Genomic DNA, 21,903 nt, shown 5'->3' with positions numbered 1-21,903 from the left:
TTTTGAAAATCTGAGGTAAATTATCCATTGCCGTTTACGGTAAGACTATAAAGGTCACCCAAAATGATGTTCAAACTCACATTAGACACGTTTAAGTAAGGGATAATGCATGTGCATTAAACGATTTTAATGCACGACGTGGTTGCCTCTGCGAAGTACATTAAAATTGTTTAATGCACAGCTAGCCATGCATTATGCCACTTATACCATAGTCATTTGTCAGCATTGAAAAGTTAAAGCTGCTTGCTTTAAATCAGACACAAAGATGAAATAGTTCGGTACGATCACATTTATTTGAATGAATTATAGCATTTATTTGAATTAACTATCGATTGATCAATCGAGAGAGAGAGAGAGAGAGAGAGAGAGAGATATGACAGTTGTGTGAGCCTACCTGCGTCTGCACGTCTCTCTAAACAAGCTGTAGGCCTACTTCAAAAACAGTGATTTTACCACATTGTTGCTAAGGAATATAATGTAGTGAGGCCTTTTATTAATAGAAGTCGCGGGGCAGTGTTGACAACATGTTTGTATGTATGTATGTATGTATATGCGTATATGTGTGTGTGTGTGTGTGTGTGTGTGTGAGAGATTGATGAGTGTGGGTTTGAGTGCATCAATTAAAGCAGCGGACTAATATAGAACGGTGATTAAACAGACTTGGAACTACCTGTGCATTAAACAGTTTTACTGCATACCTGCCAGCCAATCAGAATCCAGTATCTAGACAGACCATGGTATAACATTAAATAAAGCACATAATCAGTACCTGAGATCATCACTGGCATACTTTATGTTCTTTCAGCCGGGACGTCGCAGAAATAAAAACCGTTTCTAGAATCACCAGTCGTTTGTCGTGTATCGTCGGTCACGTCTGGTTAGGACAAAAAAATAAATCCTGTATCATTATTATTAATATAAAGAATTAACATAGTATTATTACTATACTGTTTACAATTAACATGGAAAAGACACCTTTTTTTTGTGGTGTCGCGTCGTGTATGGTTAGACAAGGTTGAGACATCAATTAAAGTGATACAGAACTAATTATAAACTGATAAACACCAGGGCAAAGACATACGTCAACTAATAATTTATTTGTATATTTGATTAATTCAGTGGTCATTGCAGTTACAGAGACAGCAAATAAAACATGTGATGAGAGGGAGAGAAACTCTCCCTGTAGTTAAAAGAAGAATATTCCTCATGTGGAAACACATAAAGTTCATCAAACTGCACATTTACCCATGTACATGTTCATACACACACACACACACACTTCACATTCAGACTAATGGAAGTGAATACACACAAATACTCATTCATACACAGATATGTAAAAATATACAGTTGTGTGCAAATGTCTGTGGCTGAACTCGACGTTCTCTGCCATATTTCTGCTCATTTTCGAGCTGTTTATTTGCTGCATTTCTTCAAAGCTGATTTCGCACATGCTCAGTTGGGATGCCAATGCCAGACTGAATCACCCGAACATGAATTGTGGGAACGGTGCCCAAACTTTTGCACACAACTATAAACACAAATACATTCGCACAAGCAGTCACAGACAGAGCAACCTTCTGCACGTCTGCCGATTCCCTCCAGAAACACAATTCAGTCTTTCTCTAATTGTTCATTTACTTAATGACATCAGGGTCATTAAAACCGGTAATCTGTGCCGCTCATGCGGTGGGAAAGCTTTCATATGTTTATAGTCTCTCATCCAAACCACTTCCAGGAGTAAAACGAAAATGGAAATTGCTGTGGAAATGACATTCCTTCGTCAAGGCATCTCTGCAAACTAGGCTACGTTCAGGATGGCATACTAGTTTCTACTCTAGCATATGGTATGTCTGTTTCGTCCCTCGGGTTAGTCGATTGTGCTTGTATTTTTCTTATTTGTCACTTTGGATAAAAAACCCACATATACAGCATTCTGTCAAAAACAGTATGCAACCATAAGCATTTAGTAGGGCGCTACATTCTTACATGACCTCATTATGGGAAGGGTGTCCTGTTGTCATCTCGGTTTTTTTGCATTTTTAACCCAATTTTGTGCAGAATGTCTGTTGTATTAATTCCTGTGCATTTGTCACTGCAGATGGAAGGTCGAGTTGACTGCGTTGCATTGTGGGATACAGTGTTACACACAGAGCACTTGGCAGTGTTCGGAATGTAATATTATCACACTGCATTCTTACTGCTGATTTTTGAATGAAGTGTGTGAAACAGTCTTTAGTATAGATGATGCATAATATTATAGTTTGCTAATAGTATTCCATTCCGTTCACATCCCTACTCCAAGTATTTGAAAAGTACTTTTATTGTGTGGAATTGAAAAAAGTACCTAAAATGTGTATATACTGATTTATTTGTCCCGTCACTGGGCACATTCTGAGGTCGGTGTGCATCATGGTGTGTGTAAGAGTTTACTATAGTGAATCTATGGACGCTTGTAAAAAGTATGAACATTTTAACACTACTTCAGTTAACTCTCCTGTTAGTTTAACATTGGCATAAAACGAGTAGTTATTGCATTAACACACAGAGACTATCAACATAAAATACTTAAACAATAAAAAATCCTGTTATGCTGACAATAAACATTCATTTATTCATTCATCTCTCTCTCAGAAAATGAGACTTATTTGTTGGGTGGAACCAGGCGGTGATTTTTTACCAATGAAAAGGGCTGTTTACTTCTTAATGCAGCAAAGACAGAGTAAAGCAAACTTATTGTACTGACATTCATCTCAATGTGATCAGAGTATGAATTTATCTCTAGTTACTCCTTCATTTCTCTGTAATATTACTGACACAAGAGACAATATCGTACTGTACATCATACAATGCAGATACATTGAGGTCCGAAAGTTTAAAAGATTCAAATCTGGCATTTTTATTTAATGCTAGAAAAAAACAAAGGAGTTTTAGGTTTGTGAAAAACCCATGAAAAGCCATGTTGCGATGCAAAATGTAGAAGAGATATTTCAAATTTGGCACTATTCTAAGTAGTGATAGACTGATAAATGTGGCCATTATCAGTCAAATCATGCTGGAGAACATGCTCTCGGTTGTTCAAGTCAGCTGCTGCACAGAGACACACCAAATATCATTAAGTCTGAAAATGTTCAATGCAAACTAATGCATTTGTAATTAAAATGAAAAAAGCAAGTGTATATGTGTGTACTCACAGTAAGAAGAATACACGTCATTATTCTCGTCTTTGTCTTGTCTTTTAAAACGGTCAGACGGCAGATAAAAACCGAGACATTCAGTAGTAGAGGAGAGAAAAACATTAGGATAGAGCATTAGCCCTGAAACGTGCTCTACACCAGCATGCAAACACTCTCAATTTCACATGTCATTAGATTCAGTAATGCAGCAGAATGCAATTCATCAAGCTATTCTCATCACTGCCACAAGGGGAGCTGTGATGCTTTAGCATAAACAGTTAAGTAAACACACACTTTGCCAAGATTTTTGCTCCAATTTAGTCTGAATGAGCTGATAATAGTCGATAATAGAAAATCAGAGGCTTTTGGCATCCAAATGTTTAGCTTCAGATTATGAATCCATCCTGTCAGAGAAGATATTTTGAGGCGAATCTGAACACATATTGTGTAGTGTATTCAATCTTAAGCTAGACAATGTTAGTTAAACTGTTGATATTTTTATTTTTTTATTTAGGTTGTAGTTCACCCAGAAATGAAAATTCTGTCATCACTGAATCATCCCTCAATATACCTGTATGACTTACTTTCTTCTGTGGGAGATGAAAGAAGATATTTTGAAGAATGCTGGTAACAGTCGGTAGCCAATCCATTTCGGTTCCCATTGACTTCCATTGCAATGTTTGTCCATCCAATGGAAATCAATGGGAACCACAACCGTTTGGTTACCAACACTCTTCAGAATGTATTTGTTTGCGGACCACAGAAGAAATATATGTATACAGGTCTGGAAAGACTCAAGGATTTTTGATTCTTGGGTGAACTATCCCTTTAAAAAGGATGCCAAAATTTGATCACCTCATGTTGGCTGTCAAGAAAAAAACAAAAACAAAAAAACACTAAAGTTGTCCATACAACTAATGCTCTATAATACAAGTATTCTGAAGCCATATGAAGCTTTTAAAAAGTCATTATTAACTAATAATCTTCTCAAATTCTCTCAGTTGTGCTTGTATTTAATTCAGTCTCTAAATGGATTAGTTTGACAGTGCTTTTTTGTCATCTTGTGGAGCTTAACAGCCTGTTTTTATATGGAAAAGAGGGAAATTTTCCTCTTGCGTTCCACAGAATAGAATAACATACTATGGGTTTGGAACAACATGAGAGCGAGTAAAATGATGACAAAATATTCATTTTGGTTGAATTTTGGGTGAACTATCCCTTTAATGACAGACATTTGTTCCTGCCACAGTAACTCAAAAAAGCATGTTAAAAATGCACAATGAAACCATGTTTGCCAAGCATTCGTGCATTTGCATACTTGCGCCGAGTATGTTTCTATCTGCTAATGGACATGGCTCTGTTCTGCAATAGATCCTTCAGAATCAAGTACACACATCCACACGTACGACACACAACCCACAGATACGAGCGCGCTAAACAAGCTCTTCAAAAGTGAAATGATCCAGGCCGACGATGATGATGATGATGAAGATTTTGAGGTTTTCAGAACTGAAGCGAGCAGCATGTGGTGAACACCAGTGTGACCATCTGATGAAGGCCACAAAGACGAGAAGAACCGAACCAGATGCGGACAGAATCGTTCCCCTGATTTGTAATTTGAGGACGTATTTCATATTTGATTGATTAAATTGTGGCTTGGAGAGGAAATGGAATCAATCCGTGTGCAGCTCAGTCAAACTGCAGCGTGTGTGTGTGTGTGTGTGTGTGAGAGAGATTCAGTGGTGTGTGATTAGAAACAGTCTTTTTAACGGTCCCTTTAGAAGGCTGACCAACAGGACGACATCAAATAACGCACTGGAAACGACGATACGCAGAGTTCGCTCTCCCAGTCTCCCGCGTACGCTGGACAGTGGTCAATAATAAAGAGTTCCCTGCCATCCCATCATGCTTTGCTGCACTTGCCTTTCTTCTCTTTGCGCTGGAACTTGCGCAGTCGTCGAGTCCAAATGTCCCTCCACTGAATGACCAGGCTGTTTTTGTCGGCCAGCAGTCCTGGGCGTTCGGGGCTTGTGGTGCCCTCGCTCGTGCCCAGGATGAGGAAGCGTTTGCCCATGTGTATCCGCGGACATTTGCAGGCCAGATCCTTCATATGGACCCACAGCACGTGATCGCCTCTCTTCAGCGGCTCTCCGCGGCTCTTGTACACAGACACCAGGCTGACGGCAAATTTGGCCCAGTCACCGACCGTCTCCATGTCCAACACACTGACCTGGACAGCTACACACACACACACACGAGAACATTACACCAGATACGATTAATGCTTGATTTTGCATTAAATCACAACAAATGCTTCTTAAATATAAAGGGACTAAAAGGAAAGAACAGAATGAAAGATAAAGGAACTGTACCGTAGTCCTTTTTGCAGTATTTCTTCATGTTTATCTTGAGATTTCCCTTCAGTGGTTTACAGTACGAGTCACAATCTGAAAAAAACAGAAATTTGTAAATTAAAATATTAGAATTAAAATGCACTGTGAATAAGCTCTAATAACACACTAACATGCCTAAATCACTAAAATAACCAAACCATAAACTCAACATTGTATTTGAATAGTTAACTCATCTATCTATCTACCCGTGTGTCCATGAATTTCTATGCTGGTTCAGGCTGGTTTTTGCTGGTTCAGCTGATGGACCATCATATCCACACTATTTTTTTTTTAAAAATGCCGTTCAACTTGCATGCAACTAGTAATTGGTAAAGCTGGTTTACCAAGGACCATTTGCTAGTTAAGCTAGTTAGGAAGCCTTTCCTGGTGTTTTCAACAGGGTATTGTGAGTGTTTTAGAGTGTTTGCAATAGTTGGCATGACTTTAGTGTGTGTGTGTGTGTGTAGCGCTCATGTGGCACACCGTGTGAAGTGTTCATTGACCCAGAAGAGCTGTTGAAAACACACACAATTCCTTCACTTCTCTGCTTTCACACACACATCTGATTCACTTTCACTCATGACAAGGACAGATTGCGAGTTCTCCGCCCCTTTCCAGCAGTGATACAGAGCGAAACGCCACACAAAAGTGAGCGGTACTTCCTCTGTCTGTCTCTAAACTCTGTCCTGAATGTGTCTGTGTGTGTGTGTGTGTTTGTGCACTAACCTGCAGGCTCCTCTGTAGTGCTGATCACAGCCGTCGGCTTTATAACAGGGATTTCTGAAAGACACGTAAAGGATGACGTCAGTGTGCATTCCTGCAGCTCAAACAGTAGATTTGACACTAAAGGTCATGGGATTGATACAATGTAAGTCACTTGGATAAAATTGTCCACCAAATGCATGAACCCAAATCTAAATGTGCAGGTGTGGAGAAGGTGTTTGATTGACAGACTGTGATAAACACACCTGCTGCCTTACTATGTGTGACTGCTAACCATATGTTCACTTAGCTAAACTTTGAAAACAAAATTGTCACTAAACAAAATCTATCACAGTGTCCCAACCAGACATAATGCAATTAGTTTCCAGACAAAGCTGCTCAACCAATCAGAAAATATCTGATAGTGGATTTCACTTAAGACAAGGAAGAACAGAAGTACATACTTGTCTAGTTTGGGGTTAAAAAAAAAAAAGATAAGAGAGAGAAATCTGACAAAACTTCCCTTTGGGGAGATAATGAATCGGAAAAATGATTATTACATATGAAATTTATTTTCACATTTTATAATATTGGTAAAGTTATCCAAACTATGACATGACAAAAATGCTTGTGAATAATATTGTGACCAAAAAAATTAAATAAAATAAAAATGAATTTAAAATTAGGTTCAAATAAATTACATTAAATAAATATAATATCCATGAATTCAAATTTGCTTCATGTCTCAATGCCGTTTGCAATTTTGTCTTGCATGTGAACGCCGAAACCATAAAAACTATTTTCATTAAAAATAAACATTTCAGTAAAAAATAAACATAAAATAAAATAAAACAGTGTTGTAAACAATTCTCTTTTGAAACTTAGTTTAACTAAAATAACTAAAACTGAAATAAAAATGACTAAAACTATATATTAAAATGAAATGAAATTGATTAAAATTAAAACAAAATATAAAAATAAGAACTAAATATAAAAATATACAATTCTAAATAAAAGACTATAACACTCAATCTCAATGACACTTATTAAAGTGAATAATGCTTTTTTTAATGCAAAACTTTTCTGTCAGGTTTGGGTGTCATTCTGGGTAGTATTAGTCTTTGTTTTTATAAAAACAATACAAGTTTATAATACATCTTCATGTAGAAAGATAAACAGACGATTGTGTCACTCACTAATGCACGGGGCGACGGGCGATCGGCTCTGCTGATAACCTTTAGCACAGCGGTTGCATGTGATGCCAGTCACCCCGTCTTTACACGGGCACTGACCCGTCGTCTGGTTACACGTTTTACCTGCAGCTCCCACCGGATGGCAGTCACATGCTGGAGAGGAGAGGAGAGAGAGAGAGAGAGAGAGAGAGAAAGAAAGAAAGAAAGAGAGAGAGAGAGATGATCAGCTCTGGCACAGGGGCAGAAGGGAAGTCCAAATAATGGCCTTAGTCCCCGTCTGGACCCGTAAACATTGCCATGACACTCAATCTGTTACACACACTTCCCGTAACCACGCACACACACACACACGCACACGCACACGCACACACTGCTATATCTCATTTAAAGTCAGATGGCTCAATATTATATTAAATTAGGGGCTGTGTTACAGGAATTACACATAGTAACCGAAGTCTCTCACAACAACAAACAAAGAGTCACAGCATGGAAAACAGGTTTCATGTACAGCGTGACATACTCAAACACTCACAACATTATACTGAAACTACAATAAAAACGTCTCGTTCAGAAATCATGTTATGATGCCAAGACCAAGAGCTACGTACACTACCAGATTGTGCATATCTAATTATTCTTTCATATGACTATTTTTCATGTTTTATCATAATAGTAAAGTTATCTAGTTAAAATAAATACATTATTAATAATTTATATAATTTCACATTTGCTTCATGTTTCAGTGCAGTTTGCATGTGAACACTCCAAATGAACTCTATTTCTAAATATTGTGGCTAATATTTGTTAACAGTGTGAATGGAAAGTGATTCAGTAACTGAAGTGATTCAGATCCAAGTTCACTTCCAAGTTAAGTGTGAATCCAAAGAAATTGGGTCCACTTAAAAAGGTTTAGGCACGTTTAATGTCATATTATCATTTATACACCATTGAGACACTATTATAAATTTTTTAAGTGTTTGAATTGGTTTTTATTTTATATTTCCTTATATTTTATTTTATACGTCCATCGCCCCTTTGATGCAGTGCAGTTGTCCTGTCCCCTTAGCAGAAAAACACCCCCAAAGCATAATGTTTCCACCTCCATGTTTGACGTGGGGATGGTGCTTTTGGGGTCATAGGCAGCATCCCTCCTCCTCCAAACACGGCGAGTTGAGTTGATGCCAAAGAGATGGATTTTGGTCTCATCTGACCACAACACTTTCACCCAGTTCTCCTCTGAATCATTGGCAAACATCATACGGTCTGTACATGTGCTTTCTTGAGCAGGGGGACCTTGCAGGCGCTGCAGGATTTCAGTCCTTCCCGGCATAGAAGTTATGTTACCAATTGTTTTCTTGGTGACTATGGTCCCAGCTGCCTTGAGATCATTGACAAGATCCTCCCGTGTAGTTCTGGGCTGATTCCTCACGGTTCTCGTGATCATTGAAACTCCACGAGGTGAGATCTTACATGGAGCCCCAGTCCGAGGGAGATTGACAGTTATTTTGTGTTTCTTCCATTTGCGAATAATTGCACCAACTATTGTCACCTTCTCACCAAGCTGCTTGGCGATGGTCTTGTAGCCCATTCCAGACTTGTGTAGGTCTACAATCTTGTCCCTGACATCCTTGGGCAGCTCTTTGGTCTCGGCCATGGTGGAGAGTTTGGAATCTGATTGATTGATTGCTTCTGTGGACAGATATTTTTTATACAGGTAACTCTTGTTGAGAGTGCTCATAATCTCAGCTCCTTACCTGTACAAAAGACACCTGGGAGCCAGAAATCTTGCTGATTGATAGGGGATCAAATACTTATTTCACTCATTAAAATGCAAATCAATTTATAAATTTTTTGAAATGTATTTTTCTGGATTTTCTGTCATTGTTCAAATAAACCTAAAATGTATTTGTCAGTACAAACGTACAAAATCAGCAGGGGATCAAATAATTTTTCCCCACTGTATATATATATATATATATATATATATATATATATATATATATATATATATATATATATTTTTTTTTTTTTTTTTTTTTATGATTTTATATTATATTTGATTAACCAATAACTGTGAATTTTGGGCAAAAAAGTGAATAGTTTTCTAATTAAAATGATGGTTTTGTGTTGACTATTCTAGTGTTTGAGCATATGTCTACATGTGTATAGTCATGGCCAAAAATATCGGCACCCTTGGTAAATATGATCAAAGAAGGCTGTGAAAATTAATCTGAATTGTTAATCCTTTTGATCTTTTATTTCCATCTTTCGGATGAGATGTTAAACCAAGGTCCTGACTCTCTGTGGTCATTAAAAATCCCATGACACTCATCGTAAAGAGTAGGAGTGTAACCAGTCCTGGCCAAATTCCCCCCACTGGCCCTTATCAATCATGGCTTCCCTAAAAATATTGACAACTAAAAAAAAAAATTTTTAAAAATCATGGCTTCCCAATAATCCCCATCCACTTGATTGGCTCTATGACACTCTCTCCTCTCCACCTGTAGCTGGTGTGTGGTGAGTGCACTGGCGCCGTTGTCCTGTGGCTGCCATCGCATCATCCAAGTGGATGCTACACTGGTGGTGGTTGAGGAGAGACCCCCACCCCACATAATTGTAAAGCGCTTTGGGTGTATTGCAATACATAATAAAGCGCTATATAAATGCCTCATTCATTCATTCATTCATTTATTTAAAAAAAAAATCACAAAAATCTAACCTTTCATTGGATAATAAGAATTTAAAATGGGGGGAAATATCATTATGAAATGTTTTTCTCAAATACATGTTGGACACAATTATTGGCACCCCTAGAAATTCTTATGAGTAAAATATCTCTGAAGTATATTCCCATTCATATTCATGATTTTGAGCACTCCAGGGTGATTATGAACATGAAATTATCCAGCCATGGCTTCCTGTTTCACAGAAATATAAATAGGAGGGAAAACAAAGCCCAAATTCCCTTAATCATCCGTCACAATGAGAAAAACCAAAGAATGTATTTCTGATGTGCAGCAAAAGATAATTGAGCTTCACAAATTAGTGAAGTGGCTTTAAGAAAAGAGCTAGAGCAGTGAAAATTCCCATTTCCACCATCAGGGCAATAATTAAGAATTTCCAATCAACATAAAATGTTACGAAACTGCCTGGAAGAGGACGTGTGTCTATATCGTCCTAATGCACGGTGAGAAGGAGAGTTTGAGCGGCTAAAGACTCTCCAAGCACCACAGCTGGAGAATTGCAGAAAATAGTTGAGTCTCGGGGTCAGAAATCCTTAAAAAAAATTGTCAAACAGCCCCTACATCATCACATGTTGTTTGAGAGGGTTTCAAGAAACATTCTCCTCGCTCATCCAAAAACAAACTCCAGCATATTCAGTTATCAGACACGACTGAAACTTCAAATGGGACTGGCTTCTATGGTCAGATGAAACTAAAAAATCAGCTTTTTAGCAGCAAACACTCCAGATGGGTTTGGTGAACACAGGGATAAAAAGTACCCCACAATGAAATATACTGCTGTATTTTTGATGTTGTGGGCCTATATTTCTGCTGGAGGTCCTGGACATCTTGTTTAGACGCATGGCATCATGGATTCTATCAAATACCAACAGATAAAAAATCAATAAGTGACTTATTATCCAATGAAAGGTTAGATTTTTGTTTAGATTTAATAATGCAGATTAATTTTCACAGCCTTTTTTGATCTTATTTACCAAGGGTGCCGATATTTTTGGCCACGACTGTGATGCGAAAATGTGTGTTTCCTCTCCGTGTCGAGACTCTCAAAACACACGCACACACACACACACACACACACACACACACACACACACACACACAGAGAGAGATAAGGTCTGAACAGCTGTGGCAGCTGCAGGTGAAGCTGGAAGCTCCAGAGATCGGGCTGTGACTTCATCTGTGTGTGTGTGTGTGTGTGTGTGTGTGTGTGTAGGTGGAATTTAAGGAATTCTCAGGTGCTGTATCACAGTAACACTGATAAGGGTCTCAGCGCTCAACATGGGCGTTATCAAATTAATACTGACAGCACAACAAAAGAGTTCCTGATTGACACACATACACACGTTCATTCAGTCTAAATACTAATGTCATGCCAAAGAGGTTCAAGAAGCCACAAACACTCTTGTGCAAGAGCAGCACTGGTTCTCGTTATCAGCACACTCAACCAAATGCTATTGGGATCATTTCAAACCAGCAGAGAGCAGCAGAAACAACTAGACTTTTAATTTATGAAGCAAACATCAGACGCTTGTGACACTATAAGGTGGTCTGCTTGGTTTCAAGTTTTTCTGGATTCCGTTTGTTTTCCGTTTGGAATTTACTGGACTCTGTTTTAATGTTAGTAATTAAATTTTACTTTTAGAATTTAACAACAATTTAATAAAAGTTTAACAAAAAATATTTGTTTTTATTTTTCCCAAATTCTGTGTTTTTTTGTTTTATTTTTTCATGATTATGGTTTAATGTTAGTAAACCATAGTTAACAACAGTTTATTGAAAGTGGAATAAAAATGAATTTTTTTTTGGGGCCCTAAGAAATTTATTTTTATTATTTTTCCCAAATTCTGTGTTTTCCATTTAAATTTTTCTGGATTACGTTTTAATGATTTAATTAACTTATTAAATATTTCTGATTTAATACTAATTTGTTATCAAAAATAGTGGTCAAATAAAGGCATAAAACATAAAAAGGCAACACAGTTTAATCAGTCTTCTAAAATGTAATCAAAAGAAAATATACATTTTATTTTTGTCAAACTGGCAAGCACATGCTGCAATAAATGCAATAATGCAGTACTGTTAAAATGCGATAATTTTAGGAAGACTTTTGAGTCTGTGTGTATTTGACACTACGCTGCTCAAACGCAGAAACACAGGTTTCATATTTAAATAGCAGTCTTTTGAGCTATAATATTCACGGACACAAGTCCATATTTCAATTTGTTTAAGTTTACAGCCCTACTTTTGATTTATTCATCCAAAATTTGCCAAATTCCGTGACATTGTGTGTTATACTGAAAATTCCATTTTTATGACTGGATTCCGTTATTCCATCCTCGTTTTCCACATCACCGAATCCATAGGGCTCTATACCATTAATAATAATATTTCATACACACACACACACACACACACACTTTATCACTGTTAAATATTGCACACTTAAACCTTATCACTGATCCAGGTGAATAAATTTCAACTCTTGGCACAGAAATCTCACATTTTTCCAGCAGCCACAAAAGCAGAATTACTGATTGATAGTTTTGCAGGAAGCAAACGTTTTACGCTGCTCGCAATTTAACTTACAGAAACCCTTGTTCTTATGGATTGACTTTTCCTTCCAGAAATTCTCGACTTACAAGACATCTTTTATCCAAACACTTCAATTTTTCTCAAACTCTGATGTGTGCTTGCTTTGGCCGGAGTGACGGCAGCAGATATATGAGCTTCATGCACAGCCTGCTCCCAGTGCACACCGGTCCTGGTGTGGTTTTATTGAACTCTATTCTATTTTTAGATTTTAATTTATATACATGTGTGTGCTACTGATTTTATGTGGAAGCTTTCAAGCTGGAAAACATTTTACACACATACATACATTTTTCACCCATAAATAAACAGTAAACCATAAAAATGACTGAGTCACAGTCAGAAAATAAAGACGAGCGACTCTTATTTAACTGAGTATGCTATAAAATCATGTCTGAACACATCCTGCTTGCAGTTTTCAAGGTCCAAAATTTAAAAAGTAGTGTTAAAAATCTAAACCAGGATTCCACAAACCCTTCTGTCAGCCGAACCTCTTTGACTCTGACTCTTTGACATATTTACTTGAAGTTGCACAAGTTGATATTTAAATAATTTAACAACACATTAGCATGTTCACGGTTCTCTGATATCATTTAATGGTCAAATGGCTTGCATGTAAACAAATAAAATATCTGATAGTGTTTTATGTTGATTGTTTTTATTTTACAATTAGCTATTATAATATAATTCTATATTATAAATATTTGTTTTATTTTAATTTTACATTTTTATGATTTAATTCATTATTAGTCGTTCATAAACTCATGAACCCACAACCTGAACAACTCTGCCCAAAAATAACACATAAATGTACTTATTATCCAAAAATCGCCATGTTGCTCAATGCCATCATTTATAGAGGCTTGTGTAAGTACTTTAAACAGCTGTAAGTGATTTTTTGGAACACAACACATAACATGTCGCTGTTACTTGACAGATGTCCTCAGAAATCACACTTGAATTTCAAAGTTTTTCAAATTATTTGTATACTTGTCTCTGTGGCAGCTCTTGGTTCTGTAAACAGCAAAAAATGACCTGACAGCGGCCCATTGCACATGTTAACCAATAAGAAACATTGTCCTGTTTATTTGAGCGGTCCCAAATTGTTTGGGACGGGACTTCCTGTTTTTATAGGAAGGGAAAATCTGTTTGGAAACAGTCATAAATTTTGTAATTCAGCATGCTGCCACTAGGGGCACTGAATGACACGCAGCTGAGGTCGACTTCTTGCAAACAATTTGAAGCAATTTAACACACCATTTTGACTCACTGGAGTTTAGAGGCGAAGGAATAAAAACAAAAATCGCTTTTTAAAGATAAAGACATTTATGGAAGCCTGTTTCTGCCACTGAATAAAAAATAATAAAAAGTAAGACGACTTTTTTTCTCACGATTTTTTAGCAAGTTTTCTCAGGTTTTTTTAGCGAGTTTTTTCTCACGATTGCGAGTTTACAGCTCGCAATTCTAACTTTTTTTCTCAGAACTAAGTGATATAAACTCACAAATTAAGAGAATAGAAATCAGAATTACAGGACATAAAGTCGCAATTGCGTGTTATAAAGTCAGAACTGTGTGATATAAATTCACAATTCTGAGAAATAATGTCAGAATTGTAAGATGGCCATGGAGTTTATATCTCGCAAATGCAACTTTATTTCTCAGAATTGTGACTTTATAAATCATTAGAATTGTGAGTTTAAATCTTGCAATTCAGACTTTTTCTCGCCATTGTGACTTTTTTCTCACAATGGCGACTATTCCTCAGAAGTGCGACTTTATTTCTCAGATTTGTGAGTTTATATCTCACCATTCTGACTTTTTTCTCAGAATTAAAAGTTTATATCTCGCAATTCAAACTTTTTTTCCTCGCAATTGTGAGTTTATATCTCGCAATTCAAACTTTTTTCCTCGCAATTGTGAGTTTATATCTCACAATGGTGACTATTTCTCAGAATTGCGAGTTTATATCACCCAATTCTGAGAAAAAAGTAAATTGCGAGAAAAAAGTTGCAATTGGCGGAAACAGGCTTCCATAAATATCTGATATTAACTATAGACTGAACAGTAAAAGATTGAGGAGTGTCGTACCTTTGCAGGCTCTGCGGTGTGTGATGGGTTTGCCCATGTCTCTGTAGAATCCCTCTTTGCAGTAATGGCAGTGGCGTCCAGCGGTGTTGTGTCTGCAGTTCATACACACTCCTCCGCTCTTACGGCCCGACAGCTTATACAACTCCATGTTAAAGCGACAGCGCCGCGCGTGCAGGTTACAATTGCACGCTATAAAGAAAGAAAGGGTGAACATGTTATCGATGGAAGTTGCATATAACGCATATGTGCATATGGTGTTTTTCTCAAAAAGATGATTGTTTGAGACGTACAATATAATTAAAAGGATTTTACAGTCTGACACTGCAGGAGAAACTTTAGATCCCCACATGGAATGTTTTATCTATTTTTTTAGCAAGTCATCTGTTTTCTGGTGCTTTAAGCAAAACACTGATCTGAGGAACCTGTAATGAAACAAACTTTATTAGTCTCCAAAGAACCATACAACTCAAGAACTCTATTAAGCCAAAAAAGGCCTTTATATGTACTGAACCTTTATTTTTCAAGTCAACATGAAGCAAGGTTTGCATTTTGCAACCCATTTTACTTCTATAATCTGATGCATTTCAGATGGTTTTCAGAGTGTTGGACTAAGCATTTTAATATTGGTTAAAATGAACTAAAAGCACACATGGCCTAAATGACGTCAAGCAAAAAGGGACACTGTTTCAGAAGTGGAGTATAAGTTATTACGATTTGATGAAAAATTTTGAAAAAATAAAAATAAATAAATAAATAACATACACTGAGGAATCATTCAAAATAAAACTAGGAACATGAATTAAGAAAGTAAAAATAGGTTTAATTTTGACTTCATGCTGACTTCTGTGACATAAAATCTGGAGCAAAATGTAGTCATGTGTATAAATATATCATTATATATATAACTATTTTATATATATATATATATATATATATATACAGTGGGGCAAAAAGTATTTAGTCAGCCACCAATTGTGCAAGTTCTCCCACTTAAAAAGATGAGAGGCCTGTAATTTTCATCATAGGTATACCTCAACTATGAGAGACAAAATGAGAAAAAAATCCAGAAAATCACATTGTAGGATTTTTAAAGAATTTATTTACAAATTATGGTGGAAAATAAGTATTTGGTCAATAACAAAATTTCATCTCAATACTTTGTTATATACCCTTTGTTGGCAATGACAGAGGTCAAACGTTTTCTGTAAGTCTTCACAAGGTTTTCACACACTGTTGCTGGTATTTTGGCCCATTCCTCCATGCAGATCTCCTCTAGAGCAGTAATGTTTTGGGGCTGTCGCTGGGCAACACGGACTCCAAAGATTTTCGATGGGGTTGAGATCTGGAGACTGGCTAGGCCACTCCAGGACCTTGAAATGCTTCTTACAAAGCCACTCCTTCGTTGCCAGGCGGTGTGTTTGGGATCATTGTCATGCTGAAAGACCCAGCCACGTTTCATCTTCAATGCCCTTGCTGATGGAAGGAGGTTTTCACTCAAAATCTCACGATACATGGCCCCATTCATTCTTTCGTTTACGGATCAGTCGTCCTGGTCCCTTTGCAGAAAAACAGCCCCAAAGCATGATGTTTCCACCCCATGCTTCACAGTAGGTATGGTGTTCTTTGGATGCAACTCAGCATTCTTTCTCCTCCAAACACAAGTTGAGTTTTACCAAAAGTTCTATTTTGGTTTCATCTGACCATATGACATTCTCCCAATCCTCTTCTGGATCATCCAAATGCTCTCTAGCAAACTTCAGACGGGCCGGACATGTACTGGCTTAAGCAGGGGGACACGTCTGGCACTGCAGGATTTGAGTCCCTGGCGGCGCAGTGTGTTACTGATGGTAGCCTTTGTTACTTTGGTCCCAGCTCTCTGCAGGTCATTCACTAGGTCCCCCGTGTGGTTCTGGGATTTTTGCTCACAGTTCTTGTGATCATTTTGACCCCACGGAGTGAGATCTTGCGTGGAGCCCCAGATCGAGGAGATTATCAGTGGTCTTGTATGTCTTCCATTTTCTAATAATTGCTCCCACAGTTGATTTCTTCACACCAAGCTGTTTACCTATTGCAGATTCAGTCTTCCCAGCCTGGTGCAGGTCTACAATTTTGTTTCTGGTGTCCTTTGACAGCTCTTTGGTCTTAGCCATGGTGGAGTTTGGAGTTGGACTGTTTGAGGTTGTGGACGGGTGTCTTTTATACTGATAACGAGTTCAAACAGATGCCATTAATACAGGTAACGAGTGAAGTTACAGGTCTGTGAGAGCCAGAAATCTTGCTTGTTTGTAGGTGACCAAATACTTATTTTACCGAGGAATTTACCAATTAATTCTTTAAAAATCCTACAATGTGATTTTCTGGATTTTTTTTTCTCATTTTGTCTCTCATAGTTGAGGTATACCTATGATGAAAATTACAAGCCTCTCTCATCTTTTTAAGTGGGAGAACTTGCACAATTGGTGGCTGACTAAATACTTTTTTGCCCCACTGTATATATATAAATATGTACACACAGTATATATAAATAAAATTCCATTATACATTCAAATATTTGCTCTAAAAGGTTAAAGGTTTAAAAACGTTTTATCTTTTTCATTTTAAGATTTGAAATGTCTACCTGTCTGTGTGTGTGTGTGTGTGTGTGTGTGTGTGTTATTACAGGGCCAATTTGTATGGAATTCTGTGGTTAATGAAACCTGCTTGGGCCATTCCCTCACACACACCATCTGCTGCTCTGTGTGAGAGTGAGTGTGTGTGTGTGTGTGTGTGTGTGTGTTTGTGATGAAAAGGGGTGTAATTTCGGGGGGTTTCTGGGCTAAAGTCAACAGGGTGAGATTACAGCAAATTCAGCTCGATAAACGTCTGCAGGCGATGTGTGTGTGCGAGTGCTGTAAGGGTGTGTGCATTTCTCCAAATGAAATTCCAAAAGCGTGACAAAAAGAACACACATATTCACACCCAAATAAAGTGCAACACGGTCACACACATGCACAAGACAGAGACTGAATTATTAAAGCATACGGTCTAAATATGAACACTTTCTAGGGCGTTTCCAGATGGGGTCTGATTTGAGCGGGAAGGCTTTGGAAACGAGCGCAGGTTTGCTGATATCTCCCAGCGCTGCATTTGTGCCTTGAGCGTGGTACTTAATCTAAAGTTGTTCCAAGGGCCTTTCTCAATGGCACCCTTCCTCTATTACAAAAGCTTTCCAAACACAGCTGAAAGCACTCAAACCTATTAACCTGAGGTTAGAGCAAACCCAGAGCTCCAAATTCATTTATGTAGAGCAGAAACGTTAGTTTGATGGAGCGTGCGCTACAGGTATGCACAGAACTACACCCAAAAACACATTTCTGTAAATGCCATACTTCTTACAGTTAATGTTGTGAAAATTAGAAAACAGATACATGTAACTCTACATATGTTTTGGATTATGATGTCTAAATTAATATGATTACTTAACTGTACAAACTAACTATAATTATACTAACAATGCTGTACAATTAAGCAATATAAAAATACTAACTGCTGTTATACTATGGAAGTCAATGGGGACCATCAACTGTTTGGATACCCACATTCTTCAAAGTATCTTCTTTTGTGTTCAGCAGATGAAATTGAAGGTAAGTAAATGATGACAGATTTAATTTTTTGGGGGTGTGGGGGGGTAAATGATCTCTTTAAGATTACAAGTTTCTTCAAATCACTCACCTGAAGTATGAGCAAGAGTGATAGTGATGCTCTCTTAGTGAACACCACTAATAAAAAACACCAAAACCGCAGAATAACACCTTCCACAGAACATCACCTGTGCGTTTTAACACACATATGTTTTATCAACTAGGAATAACAGCTCATTTAAAATTCCATCCGTGGTTTTATGTGAGCATAAATATCAGAACATTTGGCTCACAGGTGTTTCTAATTGATTAGGCGTTTCCTGTTGCGTAGATTGTTCACACATGAAAGAGTCGTGAAGTCTCACGTCTCCGGTCAGATCTTTTGTTTTCTGCCTGTGAGAGAAAAGCGAGTGTTTTTAGATTCCAAAAGAATGAGGAAAATTGGGAAAAGTCATAACACAAGAGTTGGGTGTAGTCAAAACAGCAATTTGGCAGTGAAGCTGCTTTGAAACTGTAGCTGGCCGAGCTACAATCTACTCATAATTTAAATGACAAACAAGCTACTAGAAAACAAATGCCTAAGTACTCTGTACAGCCAATATTTTAATTTTTTGCACACACAACAGTATTTTTTGGCACAAAAACAATGCAAATCTCTATTAGGGTAAGACCATAAACAAATACATTTACATTAAATACAACGAATATATGGTGTGTTTTCTAGTTTTATTAGTACTTGTACAAAAAGTGAATTGCATAAAATTTCTGAATGAACCTCTAAAATCTTTTCACTAAAATTTTTCTATTGCTATATGAGAAAAAGGGCGTATAATAAAAAATAAAACAACTGTCAGTGAAATGAGTAACAATCTCCAGAACACTGTACAAATCCTGCCAGGTTCGTTGGCAGGCCCTTCAAAAACACAACAGGATGGTGATTCAAAACAACCAAAAAAAACAGGAAAATGTTCGATTAGGCAAGTCAATCTCGGCCCTTGGCGGACATGTTTTTAATCTTTTAAACTTCTATTCAACTAAACAGGCATTTCACTTGCTGAAGAGTGACTCACTTCGAAACTCCCAGAAACAGGCAACAGCTGGAAGTTTCTTCTCTGAAGGTTTGGCACAGGACGATAACGCAAGACTAGCGATGTTGATGAGTTACAGACACGCCGCCGCTATTTCATGCTGGAGATCTCTGACTAAACGCTACATTTTATAAGCTTTATATTTGTTTTGAAATGTCACGATACTTACGCTCACATAAAATGGAGTAATAGGGCGCTGAGAGTGCTTTTATTTATTAATTTACTTAATTGGTTACATGTGTTTAGACGAGCCAAACATAAAAGGTGGCATTTAGTATTTTTGGTTTACAGGCATCTTTCAGACTGTTTAGATACTGCTGGAGTGAACAGGAAATATAGAAATCTAGTCCAAATTTCTAGATGGCTTTGGTTTTACAAGAGCACAAACTCTTTTTTAACAAGTTCTTCGACAAATGTATCCTTTGAATCGTAGCACGCAAAGAAACAAAACGACAAGCTAGTTCCAAAACACATAATCGCTGGCAGACTAACAAATAAACAGGAAGATAAACACATCTCTACAAGGTTTCTCTACAGCATCACAGCTTTATATCATTAACGCTCTGTGTGGCGTTTTTTTTTCCCTCGGAAGCAGCATGTTTTGGTTTGTGACGTATAGGAAATCCAAGGCAGTAAAAGTGGGCTTGTGTGCGTGTTTAATGAGGATATGGTTAGTACTCATACTTCCAGTGTCCTGTTCAGGTGGCCATGACTGGCATATGCACACACACTTTATTATATTAACCTAGCAACCGCATAGCAACTAACTAACAACCACTTAGAACTCCTTCGTAACATATCAACACACTATCAAGCACTCAGAACACCCCTGAAACCGCATAGCAACTCAATACCAGCAAATCATAACACCCTGGTAGAATGCACTAACTACTTGGAACATCTTAGAAACTGCATAGCTGACACTAACAATACTGAACACCCCAGCAAACCCATAGCAACGCACTAACAGCCACTCAGAACACTCCAGCAACTGCATAGCAACACATTAACAATCACTTAGAACACCTTAGCAACATAGCAAAACACAACCACTTAAAACACCTTAGAAACTGCATAGCAATGCACTGATGCTCACCTAGAACACCCAAGCAACTGCATAGCAAAATAGTAACACCGACCTAAAACACCCCAGCGACTGCATAGCAACACATTAACACTGGCCTAAAACACCCCAGCAACTGCATAGCAACAAATTAACACTCACATAGAACACTCCAGCAACTGCATAGCAAAATATTAACACTCACCTAGAACACCCCAGCAACTGCATAGCAACACACTAACACTCACCTAGAACACCCCAGCAACTGCAATGAGCACACCTTAGAAACTGCATAGCAACACACTAACGACACCGATTTGGCCAGCAACCACATAGTAACGCACTAACAGCTACTCAGAACACTCCAACAACTCCATAGCAACACACTAACACTCACATAGAACACCTCAGCAACCGCATAGCAAAACATTAACACTTACCTAGAACACCCTAGCAACAGCATAGCAACACATTAACACTCACATAGAACACCCCAGCAACCGCACTTAGAACACCTTAGAAACTGCATAGCAACACACTAACAACACAGAGCAGCCCAGCAACCACACAGCAACGCACTACCAACTAAAACATAGAAACTAAAACATAGATAACACTCACATAGAACACCCCAGTAACTGCATAGCAACTCATTAACAGTCACCTACAACACCCTAGCAACTGCATAGAAACACACTAACAACTACTTGGAAAGTCTTAGCAACCACATGGCAATGCGCTAACAGCCACTCATAACACCCCAGCAACCACATAGCAACACACTAACTGTCACTTAGACCATCTTAGCAACCGCATAGCAACACATTAACAGCCACCCAGAACACCCTAGCAACTGCATAGCAACAGCATAAGTTTTGACATTTTCTCCAGTCAAACTGTTTGGTCTGAGCGTCAGTGCCTCGGCTTGTGGTCGGCCGCTCATTAGTCTGCTATAACTCTGCTAATCTCTTTGTCCTTGTTCTCTCAGCTGAATGGTGGGATGATTTTAACGAGATCACACTCAACCACTGCCAGGTCGGGCACAAAATCGGCGGGAGTCCTTGGCGTGTGTCGAGGCGAGAAAACGAGGGAGTGGAGCGTGTAGCGGGGGTCAGTCAGAGACGGGGCCACCAAACCACAGCAGATGGCACGAGGAGAGACAGAGCCAGAGGTGAGAGGAGAAACACAGAGCGCTGCCAATCAAACTCTGCGTTTCATTAAGAGAAAGAAAAATAAACGATCTGCAA

General features: G+C 38.0%; 1 protein-coding gene across 5 annotated transcripts in view; it reads right to left on the bottom strand.

Annotated features, from left to right (window-relative positions):
- Positions 1 to 1,085: 1,085 nt before the first annotated feature.
- Positions 1,086 to 21,903, bottom strand: part of ntn2 (netrin 2) — a 33,936-nt gene continuing 13,118 nt past the window's right edge. For 4 of the 5 annotated variants that reach the window (XM_058766188.1, XM_058766186.1, XM_058766187.1 and 1 more), the window contains 5 exons: positions 14,886 to 15,074; positions 7,468 to 7,617; positions 6,296 to 6,349; positions 5,549 to 5,623; positions 1,086 to 5,414 (listed from right to left, as the gene is read on the bottom strand). In XM_058766188.1, coding sequence (XP_058622171.1) covers positions 5,080 to 5,414; positions 5,549 to 5,623; positions 6,296 to 6,349; positions 7,468 to 7,617; positions 14,886 to 15,074 — 803 coding nt within the window. In that variant the 3' untranslated portion in view covers positions 1,086 to 5,079. The remainder of the gene's footprint in view (positions 5,415 to 5,548; positions 5,624 to 6,295; positions 6,350 to 7,467; positions 7,618 to 14,885; positions 15,075 to 21,903) is intronic. The other variant, XR_009269201.1, reaches the window with a different exon arrangement.

Source organism: Onychostoma macrolepis, chromosome 24 (assembly GCF_012432095.1).
Source record: "Onychostoma macrolepis isolate SWU-2019 chromosome 24, ASM1243209v1, whole genome shotgun sequence".
NCBI lineage: Eukaryota > Metazoa > Chordata > Actinopteri > Cypriniformes > Cyprinidae > Onychostoma > Onychostoma macrolepis.
Note: the sequence above shows the minus strand (reverse complement) of the source record. Positions and strands in the feature narration are given on the sequence as shown.